The 20,091-nt window shown below is 42.2% G+C and overlaps 1 protein-coding gene across 2 annotated transcripts in view; it reads left to right on the top strand.

The window, feature by feature from the left end:
• The window catches only part of pde11a (phosphodiesterase 11a), a 609,195-nt gene that overhangs the window by 112,177 nt on the left and 476,927 nt on the right, over nucleotides 1–20,091 (top strand). For both annotated transcript variants that reach the window (XM_070875770.1, XM_070875769.1), the window contains one exon: nucleotides 13,336–13,494. In XM_070875770.1, the coding sequence (XP_070731871.1) occupies nucleotides 13,336–13,494 (159 nt within the window). The remainder of the gene's footprint in view (nucleotides 1–13,335; nucleotides 13,495–20,091) is intronic.

Raw genomic sequence — 20,091 nt, 5'->3', positions numbered from 1 at the left:
GTGACCTTAGTCCATTTATTGCAGCTCCTGAGTGAGGCTACAGCATAGTGAGCTCCCTTTTATACCTGGTTACCTGTCGTGTACAGGTGACCCCTAGGTCTCCTCCAGTTGCACCCTCTGGTGGTACAAGCATAGTGTATACAGTGTGAAGGTCCATCCAGTCGTCTTATGTACCATGACACCCAGGTCTCTTTGCACCTCCCCTTTTCCTAATCTGCCACCATTCAGATAATATTCTGCCCTCGTGTTTTTGCCCCCTATGTGGATAACCTCACATTTATCCACATTATACTGTATCTGCCATGCATTTGCCCACTTATCTAACCTGTCCAAGTCACCCTGCAGCCTCTTAGTATCCTCCTCGCAGCTCACACCGCCACCCAGTTTAGTGGAGATATAACACTCAATTCCTTCATCTAAATCATTGATGTATATTGTAAATAGCTGGGGTCCCAGCACTGAGCCCTGCGGCACCCCACTAGTCACTGCCTGCCTTTCTGAAAAGAACCCATTTATCCCGACTCTCTGCTTCCTGTCTGCCAACCAGTTCTCTATCCACGTCAATACATTACCCCCAATACCATGTGCTTTAATTTTGCACACCAATCTCTTGTGTGAGACCTTGTCAAAAGCCTTTACAAAGTCCAAATACACCACATCCACTAATTCGCCCCTGTCCACTCTATTAGTTACACCCTCAAAATATTCTAGAAGATTTGTCAAGCATGATTTCCCTTTCATAAATCCATGCTGACTTCGACCGATCCTGTCACTGCTTTCCAAATGCACTGCTATTTCATCTTTAATTATTGATTCCAACATTTTTCCCACTACTGATGTCAGGCTAACCGGTCTATAATTCTGCATTTTCTCTCTCTCTCCTTTTTTAAAAAGTGGTGTTACATTAGCTACCTTCAGTCCATAGGAACTGATCCAGAGTTGATAGACTGTTGGAAAATGATCATCAATGCATCCACTATTTCTAGGGCCACTTCCTATGTACTCTGTGATGCAGACTATCAGCCCTGGGGATTTATCGACCTTCAATCCCATCAATTTCCCTAACATAATTTCCTGACTAATAAGGATTTCCTTCAGTTCTTCCTTCTCACTAGACCCTCTGTCCCCTAGTATTACCGGAAGGTTATTTGTGGCTTCCTTCGTGAAGACAGAAACAAAGTATTTGTTCAATTGGTCTGCCATTTCTTTGTTCCCCATTATAAATTCACCTGATTCTGACTGCAATGGACCAAAATTTGTCTTCACAAATCTTTTTCTCTTCACATATCTATAGAAGCTTTTGCAGTCAGTTTTATGTTCCCAGCAAGCTTCCTCTCATACTCTATTTCCCCCCTCCTAATTAAACCATTTGTCCTCCTCTGCTGAATTCTAAATTTCTCCCAGTCCTCAGGTTTGCTGCTTTTTCTGGCCATTTTTTCTGCTTCTTCTTTGGATTTAACACTATCCTTAATTTTCCTTTTTAGCCACGGTTGAGCCACCTTCCCCATTTTATTTTTACTCCAGATCGGGATGTACAATTGTTGAAGTTCATCCATGTGATCTTTAAATGTTTTCCATTGCCTATCCACCGTCAACCCTTTCAGTATCATTTGCCAGTCTATCCTTGCAAGTTCACGTCTCATACCATCGAAGTTACCTTTCCCTAAGTTCACGACCCTCGTCTCTGAATTAACTGTGTCACTCTCCATCTTAATAAAGAATTCTACCATATTATGGTCACTCTTCCGCAAGGGGCCTCGCACAACAAGATTGCTAATTATTCCTTTCTCATTACACATCACCCAGTCAAGGATGGCCAGCCATCTAGTTGGTTCCTCGACATATTGGTCTAAAAATCCATCCCTAATACACTCCAGGAAATCCTCCTCCACCGTATTGCTACCAGTTTGGTTAGCCCAATCTATAAGTAGATTAAAGTCGCCCATAATAACTGCTGTACCCTTATTGCATGCATCCCTAATTTCTTGTTTGATGCTGTCCCCAACCTCACTACTACTGTTTTGTGGTCTGTACACAACTCCCACTTGCGTTTTCTGCCCTTTGGTATTCCGCAGCTCTACCCATACAGATTCCACATCATCCAAGCTAATGTCCTTCCTTACTATTGCGTTAATTTCCTCTTTAACCAGCAGCGCTACCCCACCTCCTTTTCCTTTCTATCTATCCTTCCTGAATATTGAATACCCCTGGATGTTGAGTTCCCAGCCTTGGGAACCATGTCTCCGTGATGCTCCCTCTGTGTGTGTGTGTGGCCACGCTCCCTGGGGCATCACATTGGTCCCGGAGGCGCAGGCAACATGATCGGGTAACCCGCTGGACTTGGGTGCTTCCGACAGGAGGTTGCCCTTGGTTTTTGTCGGCGTACATGTAGAACCTGGCATCGCACATCATTACTTCATTTAATGTCATAATAGATTGGTTCCGACTTAACATGGTTAGTTATATTTACATACTTGCATTTGTCAATTACATCGTTTATATGTGTATCACCAGCATTGCTGTATAAAGAGTGGAACTGTCCCTTTAATTGCGATGGGTTGACGGTCTCCTTTAAGAGGGCCTTGCAATTTTTACCCCAATCTGGTTCGCTGCTCAGCATCACGTGTTGCTCTCTCAACGCTGCCCCTCGTGGTCTGGATGCCACCCTCTTTACTTCAGTCGCTCCACCTCGTGGTGTGGGCACCATTTTCTTTCTCTCCACGAGGTAGGCTGCGGTAATCCTTTTTTCCCCAGGTTCTGCCATGGAAGCAGGGAAGTTGCCTTCTGCGCCAATTTTCTTCCTCCGGAGTCCTACCACTGGAGCCTGGAAGGTGAGGTCGGGTCATTTGGGCTGGATCATCTCGATGTTGGGTTGAGCGGTCTGTGTTGCTTCCTTGCAGTCGAGTTGGGCGGCTGGTTTCTCAGGTGTTGTGTTGGATCCAAATTCGGGACCACGTAGGACGTCGATCGCCGGAGGCTGGAGGTTTTCCCAGCTCCAGTGGATTTGTTTCATCCATCTTCTTCCTAGCAGCATTGGACTATCACCAGCAACGATCCACAAAGATAACTTGTGCATCGCGCCGCCATGGGACACCTGGACATCCATGCTGCCAATGACTGGTATAGTGTCGTTTTTGTATGTAAGCAGCTTTACTTGGATCGGGATCAATTTTAGGTCGTTCGATTGGATTGTCCCAGAGTTTCTCAAAGGCCGCCTGATTCATCCCCTGTGCCCACCTCCACCTTGACTGGAACATCGTTGATTTTGACTTCCAATTTCAACGGAGAGCTCTTGGTGGTGCAGGTAAACACTCCGTACACATCATCGTGGGGCTGAGATGCCTCATGGACGAAGAATGCCTGAATATATTTGTCTGTTACCGGTTTGGCCAGCCATTTGCAATATACTCATACACCTTTGACATAACTGGGTCACGGTTGGTCGCTCTACCAATCTCTTCAGCTGTTACTGGCAGTTCATCAATGTATGAAAAATAGAACACTTCTTCCCTATCGGGTGTAACTTGTGATGGGGAAGGCAATCTAGACGTAGCAGCAGCATTACTGTGATCAGCTGATTGTCTGTATTCAATATCATATGTTTATGCTGACAAAATCAGGGCTGCAGCTAATGTTGGAACTGGGGACTTTGGATGGAGGATTGCTGTCAGGGGCTAATGGTCCGTAATGATGATAAACTCACAACCATACAAGTAAATGTAGAACTTCTTGATCCCAAAAATTAATGCCAAAGCTTCCCTTTTGATTTGCGCATAATTACTCTTACTGGCACTGAGAGTGCGTGAAGCAAAAGCAATTGGTCTCTCCTCCCCGCTACGTAATACATGAGAGATCACTGCACCAACTCCATACGGCGTTTGATCTCTTTAGATACGTCATGGTGCTCTCCACCAATTTGCTTTTACACTTCTTGAATACTGTATCGCATTCTTCTGACCACTTCCAATGGACCTGTTTTTTCAATAGTTCATTCAGTAGATGTAATACTGTAGCCAAATTTGGTAGGAACTTCCCATAATAGTTCAAAAGACCCAAAAATGATTGAAGTTCAGTGACATTCTTGGGAGTGGGTGCATTTCTGATTGCATCCAGCTTTCCCTTGGTTGGATGTAACCCACCTTTGTCTACTCTGTACTCTAAGTACTCCACTGAGTTTTTAAATAACTCACACTTACGAGCAGACACTCGTACTCTGTGCTTCTCTAGCCGTTTGAGGTCTTCATTCAATATGTTATTATGAATTTGCCTATTTGGTGCTGAAATTAATATGTCATCTAAATAACATACTACCTCTTCAATACCTTGCAAAATCTGGTTCATCACCTCTTGGAATATGGCAGGGGCGGAAGACACTCCAAATGGTAGCCTATTAAATTGATATAGGCCTGGATGAGTATTTATAGTCAAACATGACTTGGACTCCTCATCTAGTTTAAGCTGTAAGTAGGCATTCATAAGATCCAACTTTGAGAAGATCTGACCACCTGTCAGTGTTGTGAACAAATCTTCTACATTTGGCAGTGTATTGGGGACATTACCCTCTATAACCTGGTTTTGCGGTTACTTTATAATCACCACACAATCTTACCATCGGATGTAGGTAAAACAACAATGGGTGTAGCCCAATTACATAGATCTATCTTAGAAATAATGTTCTCAATCTCTAGTCTTTTGAGTTCTTGCTCAACTTTCTCGAGTGCATATGGTACGGAACGTGGCTTGCAGTAAACCAATCTAGCGCCCTTCTGTACCCTGACACTCGCCTTGAAGCCTTGGATCGGACTGCCTGTTTCACAGAACACCTTCGGATAATTCTTGATGACATCATCCATGGATGCAAATCTCGTTTCAACATGAAAAATCTCACTCCAATCCAGCTTCAGTGAGCTCAACCAATTTCTTCCAAGTAAGGCAGGCTTGTCTCCTGCCACTACTAATGGAGGCAAGCTCTGAAATTGATCCTTGTATTTCATCGATACGGTGATACAACCTACCACAGGAATGTTTTGTCCCGAGTAGCCTCGCAGCTCTATCTTGGATTTCTCCAATGGGAAATCATGCAATTTGTCACGGTATAGCGACTCCGCTACTACATTCATGGATGCACCAGTGTCGATTTCCATGGGTGTCTTGGTTCCGACAACATCTATGTGGATTATGATACTTTTCAAATCGCTGTTAGTTAACCTCGTGCTCCTGATGATGTTTAGCTCTAAAATTTCCTTGTCCTGTTGTTTTTCTTCCATGCTATGTAGTCTCTGGGGATTTCTACTCATAGCTTTGAAAGCTGATTTACCTTTCAGTCGGCATGCCTTCGCAAGATGCCCAATTTTCCTGTGGATGAAGCACTCTGCCTTCACATATGGACAACTTTGAGCAATGTGTTGTCCCAGATACCGATAGCAGGAGTTCAATGCTCTGTTATCATTGCCAGTTTCTGAGACTTTGTGGCCCAACTGCCTTTTACTTTTAACCTGCAGGCGATTCACCTCAGTTGTCTGATGACTGGAAATAGTATGAAATTTTCAGGAATATTGGTCGGCCATGTTCATTGACATAGCTGTCTGACACGCTAAATCAAAAGTCAAGTTAGGCGTTGTCAATAACTTTCTTCTGATCGCATCATTTTTCATCCCACAAACAAAGCGGTCTCGCAATACTCGGCCCTGAAAGTTTCCGAAATTACAGTGAATAGATAGCTTTTTTAATGCTACAATGTACTCACTGATATTTTCTTCAGTTAACTGATCTCGTATTCCGAAATGATAACTTTCAGCAATTTCCAGGGACTCAGAGCTGTAGTGCTTAATCTGCTTAAGAGTTGTGTCCTTTGGCTTGACAGGTACAAGCAAATTTTTCAAGGTTTCATACACCTTGGGTGCTGCTTCAGTTAAGAAAATAGCCCTTTGTCGTTCCAACACCACTTGGTTATGGTTTTCATCATTGGGGACTTCGATGATATTATTTGCGGTGACAAACATTTCTAGCCACTCCACATACTCTCTGAAACTTTCATGGTCATGTTGAAACTCCCCCAAATGCCCTATTATTCCTATCGGTGCAGCCATCTGGACGCTGGCAGTTCAAACAAGTGTGCTTGTAATTTATCTTGGATTTGTAGCTGTTAATCAAAACAGAGAAGCTCTCAAAGTCTCTTTGGCAGCTGGCTGAATCATCCACCAACAAAAATTTCAGCTTTTTATTTCCGATAAACCCATCTTCGTCGCCATTGTTATATTTTCAGTAACTCACAGAAACACACACAGCCTTAAGATGGCAGAACATACCGGAACTCACCAGTCAGTCAGGTGACCTGTGATGATGATCCCTTTATTATAAACAGCACTGGCTGCAGTGACACAGGAGTCTACAGCTGGAGCTATATATATATTACAGTCATATTTGGAGGGTGTCCAATGCATCTAGAACTGTAGTCCTGCAAGGAGTCAATAGCTTCAGAAAATGACGGGATAAAACAAATTTTGTAAAGAAAATAAAACACCTTCAATAACAATCCTTCCAAAAAGAAATGTAATGGTACCTTACTCTATGCTTTCAAGATTTTTACAGTTAATTTTGGTTGGGGAAGTACAGTGGTTACCTCAGATCATCAACGTAGCAACTGTGACCAGCCCAACAACTTTTTTACAGAAGCAGTTGAGTAATTCTATTTTGACAGAGGTACTGTTCCTTGCATCCTTTCCGCTTTCCCATATAAACACCTAGTAATTGGCAGATACAGAGAAATAGAGGCTAAAGAGGTTGGTTTTAATACCCAGTAGATTTCGGTTGGGCGGGAGTCGAGACAATTGCTGGCCTACGTTTGAGGCCCGGGGTATTTTAACTGCAGTCAGCTGCCCACCTGAAACTGCGGAATACGGCAGCTGGTCGATAGGCAGGAGAGGAAGTTTGGGCAGCACCAACCAGCACCAAAGAAACACTTGCTGGTAAGCAAGGCTCTTGTGGGAGGGAAAGGAGTCTGGGTCATGGGAGACTGCGACTATCAATTGTGGGGCTTGGAGGTGCAATTCAGCTCCTCCAGAGCCCCAGAAAGGAAAGGTTTTTTTCAACTTAACTTGGAGGGTCTCTCTGTTTGCAGACCTGTTTCAGACCTGACCTGCCTGGGCAGCAGCTTCTCCACTTAGGCCCCAGTTAAATTGCAATTGGGGTCCTTTTGGCATATTAGGATCTTGATTTGCATAAATTCATGAGGTCCCAGGCAGGCGTCTCATCTGCCTACAGAATTTTACAGGTTAAAATTTGCAATGTTGGGAATAGGTCAAGTTACGACGGGAAAGTAACCCTTTAATTTTCAACTGCCAACAATTTCCACTGGGTGGCTAGGGCTACAATCGACCCCTAACCTTTCATAGGAGACATTCAATAGAAGGTCCTGTGCACAAGAGGTTCCAAATTACAGGAAATGCAAACCTTATCTATTGCAATGGTGCCAGAATCACAAATATGACAACAAACTGCTAAATTTAAATATATATATTTTTAAGTAACAATTGCTGTAAGAGATTAAATTACACGTGACATGAAACCAGTGGAAATTGTTGGCAGTTGAAAATGAAAGGGTTATTTACCCGTCGTAATTTGACCTTTTCCCGACATTGCAAATTTTACCTTGCAAAGTTCTGCAGGCAGATGAGACGCCTGCCTGGGGCCTCATGAATTTATGCAAATCAAGGTCATAAGAGCAGAAGAAATAGGAACATGCGTAAGCCATACGGCCCCTCGAGCCTGCTCCGCCATTCAACAAGATCATGGCTGATCTGATCATGGACTCCGCTCCACTTCCCTGCCTGCTCCCCATAACCCCTTATCGTTTAAGAAACTGTCTATTTCTGTCTTAAATTTATTCAATGTCACAATTTCCACAGCTCTCTGAGGCAACGAATTCCACGGATTTACAACCCTCTGAGAGAAGAAATTTCTCCGCAGTTTTAAATGGACGGCCCCTTATTCTAAGATCATGCCCTCTAGTTCTAGTCACCCCCATCAGTGGAAACATCTTCTCTGCATCCATCTTGTCAAGCCCCCTCATAATCTTATACACTTCAATAAGATCACCTCTCATTCTTCTGAATTCCAAACCACTCAACCTTTCCTCATAAGTCAACCCCCTCATCTCTGATATCAACCTAGTGAACCTTCTCTAAACTGCCTCCAAAGCAAGTGTATCCTTTCGTAAATATGGAAACCAAAACTGCACACAGTATTCCAGGTGTGGCCTCACTAATACTCTGTATAGCTGTCGCAAGACTTCTCTGCTTTTATACTCCATTCTCTTTGCAATATAAGCCAAGATTCCATTGGCCTTCCTGATCACTTGCTGTACCTGCATACTATCCTTTTGTGTTTCATGCACAAGTACCCTCAGGTCCCGTTGTACTGCAGCACTTTGCAATCTTTCTCCATTTAAATAACTTGCTTTTTGATTTTTTTCTGCCAAAGTGCATGACCTCGCACTTTCCAACATTATACCCCATCTGCCAAATTTTTGCCCACTCACTTAGCCTGTCTATGTCCTTTTGCAGATTTTTTGTGCTCTCCCCACACATTGCTTTTCCTCCCATCTTTGTATCGTCAGCAAACTTGGCTACGTTACACTCAGTCCCTTCTTCCAAATCGTTAATATAGATTGTAAATAGTTGGGGTCCCAGCACTGATCCCTGCGGCACCCCACTAGTTACTGGTTTCCAACCAGAGAAGGAACCATTTATCCCGACTCTCTGTTTTCTGTTAGATAGCCATTCCTCTAACCATGCTAATATATTACCCCCAACCCCGTGAACTTTTGTCTTGTGCAGTAACCTTTTATGTGGCAGCTTGTCAAATGCCTTCTGGAAGTCCAAATACACCACATCCACTGGTTTCCCCTTTATTCACCCTGTTCGTTACCTCCTCAAAGAATTCCAGCAAATTTGTCAAACATGACTTCCCCATCATAAATCCATACTGACTCTGCCTGACTGAATTTTGCTTTTCTAAATGTCCTGCTACTGCTTCTTTAATAATGGATTCCAAAATTTTCCCAACCACAGATGTTAGGCTAACTGGTCTATAGTTCCCTGCTTTTTGTCTGCCTCCTATTTTAAATAGGGGCGTTACATTTGCAGTTTTCCAATCTGCTGGGATGTCCCCAGAATCCAAAGAATTTTGGTAAATTACATCCAATGCATCCACAATCCCTGCTGCATATTCTCATAAGACACTAGGATGCAAGCCATCAGGTCCAGGGGATTTATCTGCCTTTAGTCCCATTATCTTACTGAGTACCACCTCCTTAGTGATTGTGATTGTGTTAAGTTCCTCCCCCTCATAGCCCCTTGACTATCCACTGTTGGAATATTGTTAGTGTCCTCTACCGTAAAGACTGATACAAAATATTTGTTCAGAGTTTCTGCCATCTCCATGTTCCCCATTATTAATTCCCTGGTCTTGTCCTCTAAGGGACCAACATTTACTTTAGCCACTCTTTTCCTTTTTATATACCTATAGAAACTCTTGCTATCTGTTTTTATATTTTGTGCTAGTTTACTTTCATAGTCTATCTTCCCTTTCTTAATCATTTTTTTATTCATTCTTTGCTGGCTTTTAAAAGCTTCCCAGTCTTCTGTCCTCCCACTAGTTTTGTCCACTTTGTATGCCCTTGTTTTTAATTGGATACCGTCCTTTATTTCTTTAGCTAGCCACGAATGGCTCTCTTTTCTCTTACTCCCTTTCCTCCTCACTGGAATATATTTTTCTTAAGAGTTGTGAAATACCTCCTTAAATGTACACCACTGTACATTAGGGTTATAATTTTATAAATGCACAGTCTAACCAACTGCAACTGTATTTGCCTTATCACCAGTAACTTAGCTCCATTATCACCTAATAATGTAGCAGTGGCAGCCATAATAGCGTATAATAAAACAGAAAATGCGGGAAATCTCAGCAGGTCAGGTAGCATCTGTGGAGAGGAAGCAGCCATAATAGTCTCACTGTTGTATCTGTCATTCCAGCTGACACAGGCAGGGAGGAAGCAGGCAAGGCTGGTAGAATTGAGCCAATAATTCCCTTATCATTTAAGCATAAAACAAAAATACCCTGTAAACATTTTAAACCAGTACCTTCATGTCAGAATGATTAGACAAAGCTATAAATTCCCCAATAAGGTGTATTAGAATGTGGGTGAGATTTAGCTTAAGTTGGATATCACAGCGAGGGGGTCCCACCGCTCCACTCCCTGCTCCACGACCATATTGAAATCAAATGTTGGAGAGATAGTGCTTACATATCAGTTCTGGGTAGCCTTATTGTCAATGGAATGTCAATGTACTCCAAGATGGAATTCTCCCTCTTTAAGTAGAGTTCTGGCAGGATGGGACTTTCACCTATCCCTCCATGTTTGCCCTAACTCCAACCTATCTTGCAGTGTCGGAGCTCATTCTATATCCATGATGGGGTCCTGGCGATATTCCCACCATCAAGAGGCAGCAACTGAGGAAAATCCGGTGGTGCTGCAGTGGGGATACTGCTGCAGCACCAGAAAGAGCAGCAAAAGACCTTAAAGGGGTAGAATTGCTCCAAAGATTGAAACCGAGGCTCACATTGAAGGCCTTAGCTGGGACCGAGGCCTACAGCATGTTGGGCCTGACTTTGAGGGTCAGAAGGCTGCTGCAATGCTTTCTCTTTCCACCAAGAGGGGGAGCTGGAACTTGGGATCTACTGTTGTTTCACTGTCCTGCAGCACCCCTCCTCCCCTCCTTGCACATGGAGATGGGGAAGGAATGACCAGTAGTGATCTTAGTGGGAGCAAGGATACTGAAATCTCAGTCACGGCGGTGATTTGGGGTTTGGCCCAACTGCCTGAAATTTTCCTCATTCTCCATTGTACTCCCACCTACGTTTGGGCAGGATCATGGAGGAGAATTCCCTCCCCGGTTTCTCCAATTCAGTATAGAGAGATCTGATGCAAATTATCTCAAACCAGGTAACAAATTTTCTTCCTGAAGCAGGACCTTTGAGTTTGATATCCTGTGCTATCTTTACTATGTTCACCTCAGAATTTAGGTGTAATTATCTTAATTTCCAAAGTCTATATAGTCCTAATATCTGTCTTTTGGGACCTTGGGGAAAAAATCTGGGAAATTCCTCACCACCCCGCCCCGGCCCCCATGGCAGTCAAAACTAGTCCAGGAGATCACTCTAGCTGTGATAATCCTGTGCAGTGCCTACCTTTTGTACGAGGTGATCTCCGTCCTAGCCAGAAATGGGTCCTGAAACTATGAGTGTGGGTAGAAAAAGGCCAACAGCATTTTGCATTTTATAAATACGGGCATATAATACAAAAATAATGACATTGGGGATGCTCCCAGATAGCCGCCAAAACCACAACAGAAGATCAGCGGAACCCCCATTTATGTGTTTATCTAAGGTTTCCTCCAATCTTCTACCAAATTACAGCGGTCAAACAGCAGAACCCCCGAGGATATTTCAGTGGCAATGTTAACTTTGTACAAAGCATTGGTTAGGCCACAGTTAGAGTACTATGTGCAGTTTTTGGGCAACCCATTATAAAAAGGACAATAAAGTCAGACAAAGCGTACAGTACAGTTTCACCAGGTTGATGCCAGGGATGGGAAACTATAGTTATGAGGAGAGACTTGAGATACATGGGGGCCAAAATTGCCATTTCGCTGATGGAGATTTTTTTGCACTGGTGTGGGATGCGCTAGCCCTGGCGTGGATTTGGGCACTTGGTGCAAAAAAAATGTTGACTGCGCTAACCTGGCATCCCGCCCGCCATTTGCGTGGCGATCGCGGGGCGCGACGCTCAGCACCGGGATGATGACGTTAGCGCAGCGCATTACATCCCTCCCCTTCTCTTAAAGGGGAGGGCCGCTGCAATCTGAGCAGCACATTCAGTGCCGCCCACTGTGCCACGAGGGAGGGTGTCGGCCGGGCCAGTGGCCCGGCACGCAAGAGGGGGTGCCAGCCTGTCTGTTGGCGGCCCGGCCAAACCCACGGCCGCCATTGTCGGGCTGACTGAAAAGTTGACCAACACAAAAAAGATGGCGGCTGCTGCAGCGGCACCGCGCCTTTAAGGGCGGCCGGGGCACCACAACCACCATAGTTTCTCGCACCGAGAAGTTGTTGGTGGCATCGCCCCACGCAGACCTCACTTCCGTGGGGCAATTTCACCCGCGGGACGCAAAGGGGTCGGCGTGCACGGTGATGATGTCATTGCCGTGTATACGCCGCACTGGTGCGCTAATTGCAGGGCACGACACAAACCACTTTGCGCCACGTGGAGAACCGGGGGAAAATCTGCATGGGTCGATGTGGCCGCTGCATCCGCACACTAACGCATTAGCGCTCCGATAGCGCCAGCCGACAGCGCCAACTGGCCCTACGCAAAGTAGCAATTTCAGCCCCTAGGAGTTATTTCAATGAAGCAGGGAAGGCCAAGAGGAGATTTAATAAAGATTTTTAAAGTTATGAGGGTGAGTAGGCAAAAACTATTTTGTCTGATTGAGGAGTCAGTAACAAGAGCTCACTAACTTAAAATGATCACCAAAAGAGTTAGAAATGAGATTAGCAGAAATGTCTTTATGTTGGAACACTTTGCCACAGGGAGTGGTTGTGGCAGAGATCACTGTATTGCATCAGGCAAAAGTTAATATTTGAAGGAGAAGAAGATAAAGGGCTATAGTGAGAGTGGGGCTGCATGGTTTAGTTTTGGATTGCTCTAGCAAAGAGGCAACACAAATACCAAATGGGCTCCTTCTATGTTATAATCGTCTATGGTTCTACACCAATCAGGATTAGGAACTGCTTTTTAGCCCAGGATCACTGAAGGGAATTATAGTACCCCTACTGTACCCCAGCTAAATTAAGCTACCTCAACACAGACCAGGAGTCAAAGCTGCTATCTTCTTAGTCTGGTTCAGTTCTGTACTTTGTCACACAATGCATTTACCTACTGGTCCATCAGGGGCACTCTCTCCCCTTCCACAGAATGTACAAGAATTCAAATCATTTGTTTGCAATATCTGAGCATAAATGACATTTCTGATACTTAAATATTTTAATCAGTTGGATTTGTTTGACTGATAATCCAAAATTATTCTAGAATTTATGATGTTCAATGAATAGAGATTAATCCTTCTTAGACTGGCAAGAAACTTATTATCTGTTCAGTGCCTTTATGTGATTCTTATCTAATCTGTTTAGATGTTTTTCAACTAAATAAATATTGGCAAATCTGTATACCACTAAAACTGGAACTTGGTAACCAATCTATTGTGTTTTCTTGCATAGGATCGTCGCTTCAGAGATGAAATTGATAAGCTGACAGGATACAAGACAAAATCACTGTTGTGTATGCCAATTCGAAACAGTGACGATGAGATTATTGGTGTCGTCCAAGCTATAAACAAAAATCCAGGAGGCGCTCCCTTCACTGAGGATGATGAAAAGGTGATTTTATTTCTTGTTCATTTATGATTATCTTTTAATAGCTATATTTGTAATAAAACTAATCTTATAGCACAAAGCACAGTAGTTGTCCTTAATATTTTTGATGATTTCAATAAAGCACTTTATTAAAGTACATTATATACCAAACCCAGTGTGCTTAGAGGAGAGTCATTGCATAAAATGGATCCCGATGCTATTGAAATAACTTGAGAATGGCAATGTAAATATGCATTCAATGTAGAACAAGCTCTGAAAACTTTCAGATTGCCTGGAACAGTGTGTCATTGCTGAGGTACAATTTGATACTTTGCTTACTATTAAATTAAATATGTGCATTGTATTTTCTTTAGATGTTAACAATTAAAAAATGACATTCAGAATAGAAAAGTGAATTTTTGGTATGGGTAAATATTGCACCAATATTATGTGGTCTACACAAGATTCTATAATGTTTTGCTTTTACAAGACTTAATGGAAAAACACTATTCAGCAGTGTTGTAAATTGCCTGAAGGACAATTTTACATGGTAGTTTCAGCAATCTAAAAGTACAAATTTTATACATTTTAAAACTGTTATTTATAAGCAACACTGAAATGGTTGAGCTCTGCTCCACTTGTGAAATGTCTTGAATAGAATGAACTCTTCATTTGTTTCATTACTTTAATTAGCAGGGCATCTTGAAAATATCATACTTATTAAAAAAAATTACAGCACTGTAATGATATATAAGAATTTGCTCAATCCATCATTAAGGGAACAGATGTTCCTGTAAAACCTTTGTTATTTTCAAACAAGTACACACACAAAAGAGCAACTGTGAGTAATCTCGGGCTAACAGTGAAAGACACAGAGGTAGCAATTTGTCTTCGGTGGTAGCACAGAATGGACAAAAGCAAATTGGCAGCCCATTTTGCACCCTGACAGTTTGTTTCCCACACACTATTGTTTTACAATCAGCTTTATATACTTGATGGGAATAATACCTTTGAAGTAATGTTTTACATACTAGACAGTCTGTGGAAAACAAACTAGCATTAACTAAATTTAAAGTGCTCACCACATCTCGTAGGTATTAAAATAAATTGCCTTTTGATTTGAATTGTGTTGGATCCCCCTATGTGTTCCAGTGGGGTCCCACTGTGTTTATTAGTGTGGTATAAGCTGGATTTCTGCATGCTCTTGGCGTGCGGCAAACCAGGCTCCCTGCCACCCTTTCTCTCAACGACTATCTGTCCCACCTGTGATAGAGACTGTGGTTCTCGTATTGGACTGTGTAGCCACGTAAGAACTCATGCTAAGAGTGGAAGCAAGTCTTCCTCGATTCCGAGGGACTGCCTATGATATGATGATAAGCTGGATAAACAATCCACAAACAGTGGATTGCTGAAAAATAAATCAAGAAACATCCTCAAATGAAGGACTTCAATGTTCAGGGTCACTCAGGGACTTACTTTTCAGAAAGCAAGTATTTGTCTTCATGAATCATCCATGTAAATGTGACACAAAACAAAATGAATATACAACTTCTGTTTAGCCAAATTGCTCTGTAATCACTGTTGCTCATGATGATCCAATGGATATGGAAACTGTTAGGTTGTACCTTTTTACCCAGGAGGAGGAATAACGGAAAGGTTCCAGATATAAAGAAGGACATTTTCTGATTGGTTCCTGGTAAACTGGAGATTATCAGAAAAGCGTGACAGTTTTTCTGTGCTTACATTTTAAATATTTCTATAACGTTATATACACACATTAATATATTAGTGATTTTTAACAATTTCATTGTTTTTCTTTTAAAACGATAATTGGGTCATACTCAAAAAGATTCCATCATGATGTCCTTCAAAGCAAGGAAATCCTTTGTGAACCCATACAACATAACAAAGATTTCATAGATATTTGAGATCTATGAAACTTGAATAAAATAATTTTAGAGCATATCATGACTTGTGTCACAATGCTGATAATGGCAGTAATAAGGATCTATTTAATTTGCGGTTTCATCAACGGTGATTGATTTTTGACTCAGTAAAATGAGCTTTAATGCTGGTAAATAATGTATTAAGTGCTTATATTTTCATTTTCTGATGACACAAGAAGTATGAGTTTCACTACCATTTCGGGGCAAGTCTGTGGGTCAATCGATCAATGTGTTTAAAAAAATGTATTAAAAAGTCGTAAACTGATTTGCATAGTGTTGTAGTTGTACTTTTTCTATTAAATAGAGCAGTTACAGCAGGAAACATCTGATATAATTTCAGCATAATTGATATAGTAGTTTTACCTGCTTTCAGATCAGTGTGGTCATTGGGGAGGGGGGGTGATTGAAATGTGGAGGCATTGACACAAATTATTATTCTTGTGTTGTTGAGAGCACCACAACTATCTTTGGGGTTAGTTGTTGCTGGAATTTGTGGAGTGCTAGCAGAACATAAAGGAAATGCGCATTTTGGAGATACCTGAACAGGCTCTGCTGGGTGAGGTGGCATTTATCCATTAATTGCTTGGAGAATAGGATTGGCTGTTTGCGGGGGGAACTAGCCTCTTTTTGTAGGTTCAAATCCACTTATTTTGGATTGGTTTGGTGGCTACAGGTTCAATACCCATCATGGCTTCATCACAAAGACTGGTTCCAAGCCACAATTCTATTAAACCTGGTCAACCAGCAATACTGTCTCAGATTTGGGAGGTCAATTACACTCGAGCTTAGGGAAATGCAGGCACTTGAAGTGAATTTACGGCCATTTGCCTGCCATGGGGAACTTTGCTATGTGCCTATCAGGATCACGGAAGTGTTGAGCTTGGAGCATAATATTTCACATTTTGAATGGGCAAAGGAGTCGGGGCAGTGTATTCATCTTTATTGTGGATTAGGTGCGATATGGGCAGGCTGTCCCATCTAACTGGGTAAGCGTCCATTTTTCTTGTGAGTGGTGGTGATGGCAGTGGAGGGAGGAGGATGATTCTTTTCATACAAAGTTGAAAATGTAGCGGCTGCTGTTATTCCAAAGGTATCAGATGCCTTTATAAAGGTATCAGATTCCTGTTCCTGTGTAACAGGCTTGAGCGGCTGAATGGTCTCCTCCTGTTCCTGTGTAACAGGCTCGAGGGGCTGAATGGTCTCCTCCTGTTCTTGTGTAATGGGTTCGAGGAGCTGAATGGCCTCCTCCTGTTCCTGTGTAACAGGCTCGAGGGGCTGAATGGCCTCCTCCTGTTCCTGTGTAACAGGCTCGAGGGGCTGAATGGCCTCCTCCTATTTCCATGACAAGACAATAATAGAGATAAATGAAAATGTGTGACAATGGGTTGTGAGAAAACGAGACTCCAATCCGTTGCTGTGTGATTACTGCACCGCAGTTCCCACAGGGAACGGAGAGTGTGAATATTAGCAGTTGGATGGGTGGGACCGACCATGTGTGGAGCCGCGTGCTCCCATCTCTATGTCGGGTGGGCTTCGGGAAATTGCCCCTTTGCGGAATTGCCCCGCAGGACTGGCGCCGTCACTGGTCAGTGCCACTGACAACTTTTGCTGTGGATGCCCTTTCTGTGGCTTGGTGGTGCGGCCACCCTTAAAGGGAAGGTGGCACTGCCGGCGATGCCATGCTATTTTTGTTTGTCGGCTGACTGCCAGATCGGGCCAACAATTATCACGACGGGTTCGGCCGAGCCACCAACAGGCAGCCTGGCACCCTCTCTTGGGTACCAGGCCACAGGCCCGGTCGAAACCCTCCCGGGTGGCCCAGTGTTTGCCACTAAAGTGGCTGCTGAGTTCGCAGCAGCGGCCCTCCCCTTTAACTGATGGGGAGGGACGTTGTGATGTGCCAGCGCGATGACGTCATCAATGCGGTGCTGATGACTTGCAGCGTCGGTAACTCCGATCCGCCCTCACTTCCACCCCGATAATGAGGCCACTTCCGTTCTGCTCCAAAAGAAACCACGAAGTACTGAATTTCTCCGGAGCGGTAGGTACGACTCGTTTCGGGCGATGGGCAATTTCGGGCCCCTAGTCTCTAAAATACAGGAAGAAGGAAGCCACCCTCTAACCTGTCAGATCCCTTCGCTGCATCAAGGGACAGCATTAAGGCAGATGCTTTGGCCCTGTGCAATTAATTAAATGGCTGCCTGGTTGGTGTCCTGGACCTAGCCCATTTAATCTGAGGTAATTTGGCGAGCTACAGTTCCCTGCTAGAATGTTATTTAATGTTTGAAAAATCATCATAAAATGGTATCTATACCAACTTCATCGGTTCAAGAGGTTGGACTCATAGATCTGCTACTTGACCATCATTCTACAATTTTTATAAGAAAATTTATCAAAAAACTAATTTATCTGTGAGATAAAATCTCTCTGTTGTTTAAAAAAATGCTTAGTGAAAGAGAAGTGTTAGAGGACGGGATAAGGAAAAGTTATTGTCAGCGTTAAGTTATTCATTTTTAGGACTGGACAGGAAATGTGACCAGGTATCACATTTTAATATTTGTATGCACATGTTCTGTATTGTGCCAATGCTGTATCGGATATTTTTGCAGCTGTTTGTGAAGTCGCAACATGAACAGTATCGAGATTAAATTTGTCGATAAGGTTATTGTATAACATAACATTATTTTGTTCCAGCTTTGTGTGAGGTCCAAAATATGAATTAACAGAAATTTTCACAAGACATGGATGGATAGTCCTAAATTTGTATTACTTTGTCAGTGAAGTAGTTTCAACTTCCATTTGAGAATCGAAGAGAAGTGGCAAAAAGCTATCCCCTACACTCATTGGTTATGGCCTTCAGTGATTTATTGTTTGCCAACCACTGTGCCAAAGCATAGCTGCAAAAGTAATAGTCAAATTTGCTATTTGTGACTAGATAAGGCCTCTCTGAAAAGACTGTCATGTGGCTTTATACACAGGACACATATAAAGCATTAGACATTTTTACACAAGGCACCTATCAATCATTAGAAGCATTTCTCAATGACTTTTATACTAAACTCAAAGATGGAGATCCAAAAACCATAGGTTAACATTAATCAAGTTAATTAACCAATAATGTATTCTACAATAGGAAGCTATTAATTACTGATATGATTAAGTAATTAATCATTTTTTTCCTTTTTTTAAAAATCATACCATTTGCTCTATAAATCCCAGACAATTATATATTTGCGGATCATACAAATCAATTTCATATTTTAAAAATTCTGATGAGGTAACAGAATTTATTGAGATAAAAACACTGTTTGAGAATAAATCTAGCAGTTGTAGGATGAAATAAAATTTATACAAGTGATTTATTAAATACTTTCATTTCATCTAAAAAAAAATCTGAATAATTATTAGAGAGTGCTGAGCCTGTACAACTGCAGCCTGAGCCTTTGCTCCATATGATTCACTGCATAAGTGCTGGCTGCCAGATGTTAGGGCTTAAATGAGGAGAGAGCCATTTCTAAAATGCTTACTACATTCCCTGGTGTTATCACTGGAGCTGACCACAGCTCGGTGTCTACCAAGATGCACTGCTAGCAAAATCACTAATATATTACAATAAAAAATAACTGCATTCCAATGTATTGCATAATGGAAATTTTTCAGAGGTAGCAATATACAGGACAGTTGAACTTGATGAGAGCTTTGTTTTTGCAGTTTATGATATCCTCAGAACTTGCAATGTTTTGCTGCCTTAACTCAATCCAGACTGTGTTAACATAACACACAAAGCACCCAAAATGTTTTCCAATTTCATATGTTGTAAAATTATGCAAGTACACCATTGCATACAGATTTGTTTTTGCTTGTGTGGGTGTAGTGGCTTCTCGGGCTGTCCTTTAGATTTATCCCACAGTGCCAGGGCAACAGAAACCATGGTTTCTGTTGCCCATAAAGGCAACACATGAAATAAATTGGAGTCATTTCAAACCAGCTTCTTATGGGTGAAGATTTATAACATAAAACAGTCTATAAAATCAAATTGTTGGGAACAAGTTAACACTAAGCTCACAAATGCAATTATAGACCATAAGAATGCTAATGTGGGAAAGACAAGGAATTGGGAAGGCTCTTCTGAGTTTGAAGTTAAAACAGAAAAGAGGAAACTCACTCTGTACCTGACCAGTATTAACTTGACCAGGGAATGTGAGCACTGGGTGATAAAAATGCTGCATCAAACAAAACTCACTTGCCTCAGTTTAAAGAGCACAAAAAGTCACTTTGAAACCAGAGGCACTATATGCCATATTTTATTTATCCTACATTCCTAAAAAAATTATTTTCAGTACCTGAAAGATGAATGCCACTATTGAAAACTTAATTATAAAGATGTGAATTTTGTAATTAAGTATGTGCAGAAGGACTGCTTCCACTTCATATGGTAGTAATACCTGGAGAGGGAGTACTTTCAATAAAAAAATAACTTGCGTTTATATAGCGCCTCTAACATAAGAACACCCCAGTACACAGTATTGACAAGCATCCTTCTATGGGTAATCTGTCTTACATTTTTAAAACTAATAAATTGTCTTAATTCTTTACTGTTCATTGCCCATCATCACTGCTTTCTGGCAACCACTTCTGAAGAATCCTCAATTTCAGGTTGGATGCAAGTGTTACC

Source organism: Pristiophorus japonicus, chromosome 3, assembly GCF_044704955.1.
Source record: "Pristiophorus japonicus isolate sPriJap1 chromosome 3, sPriJap1.hap1, whole genome shotgun sequence".
NCBI classification, from domain to species: Eukaryota; Metazoa; Chordata; class Chondrichthyes; family Pristiophoridae; genus Pristiophorus; species Pristiophorus japonicus.
This window is presented reverse-complemented; position numbering and strand designations above follow the sequence as displayed.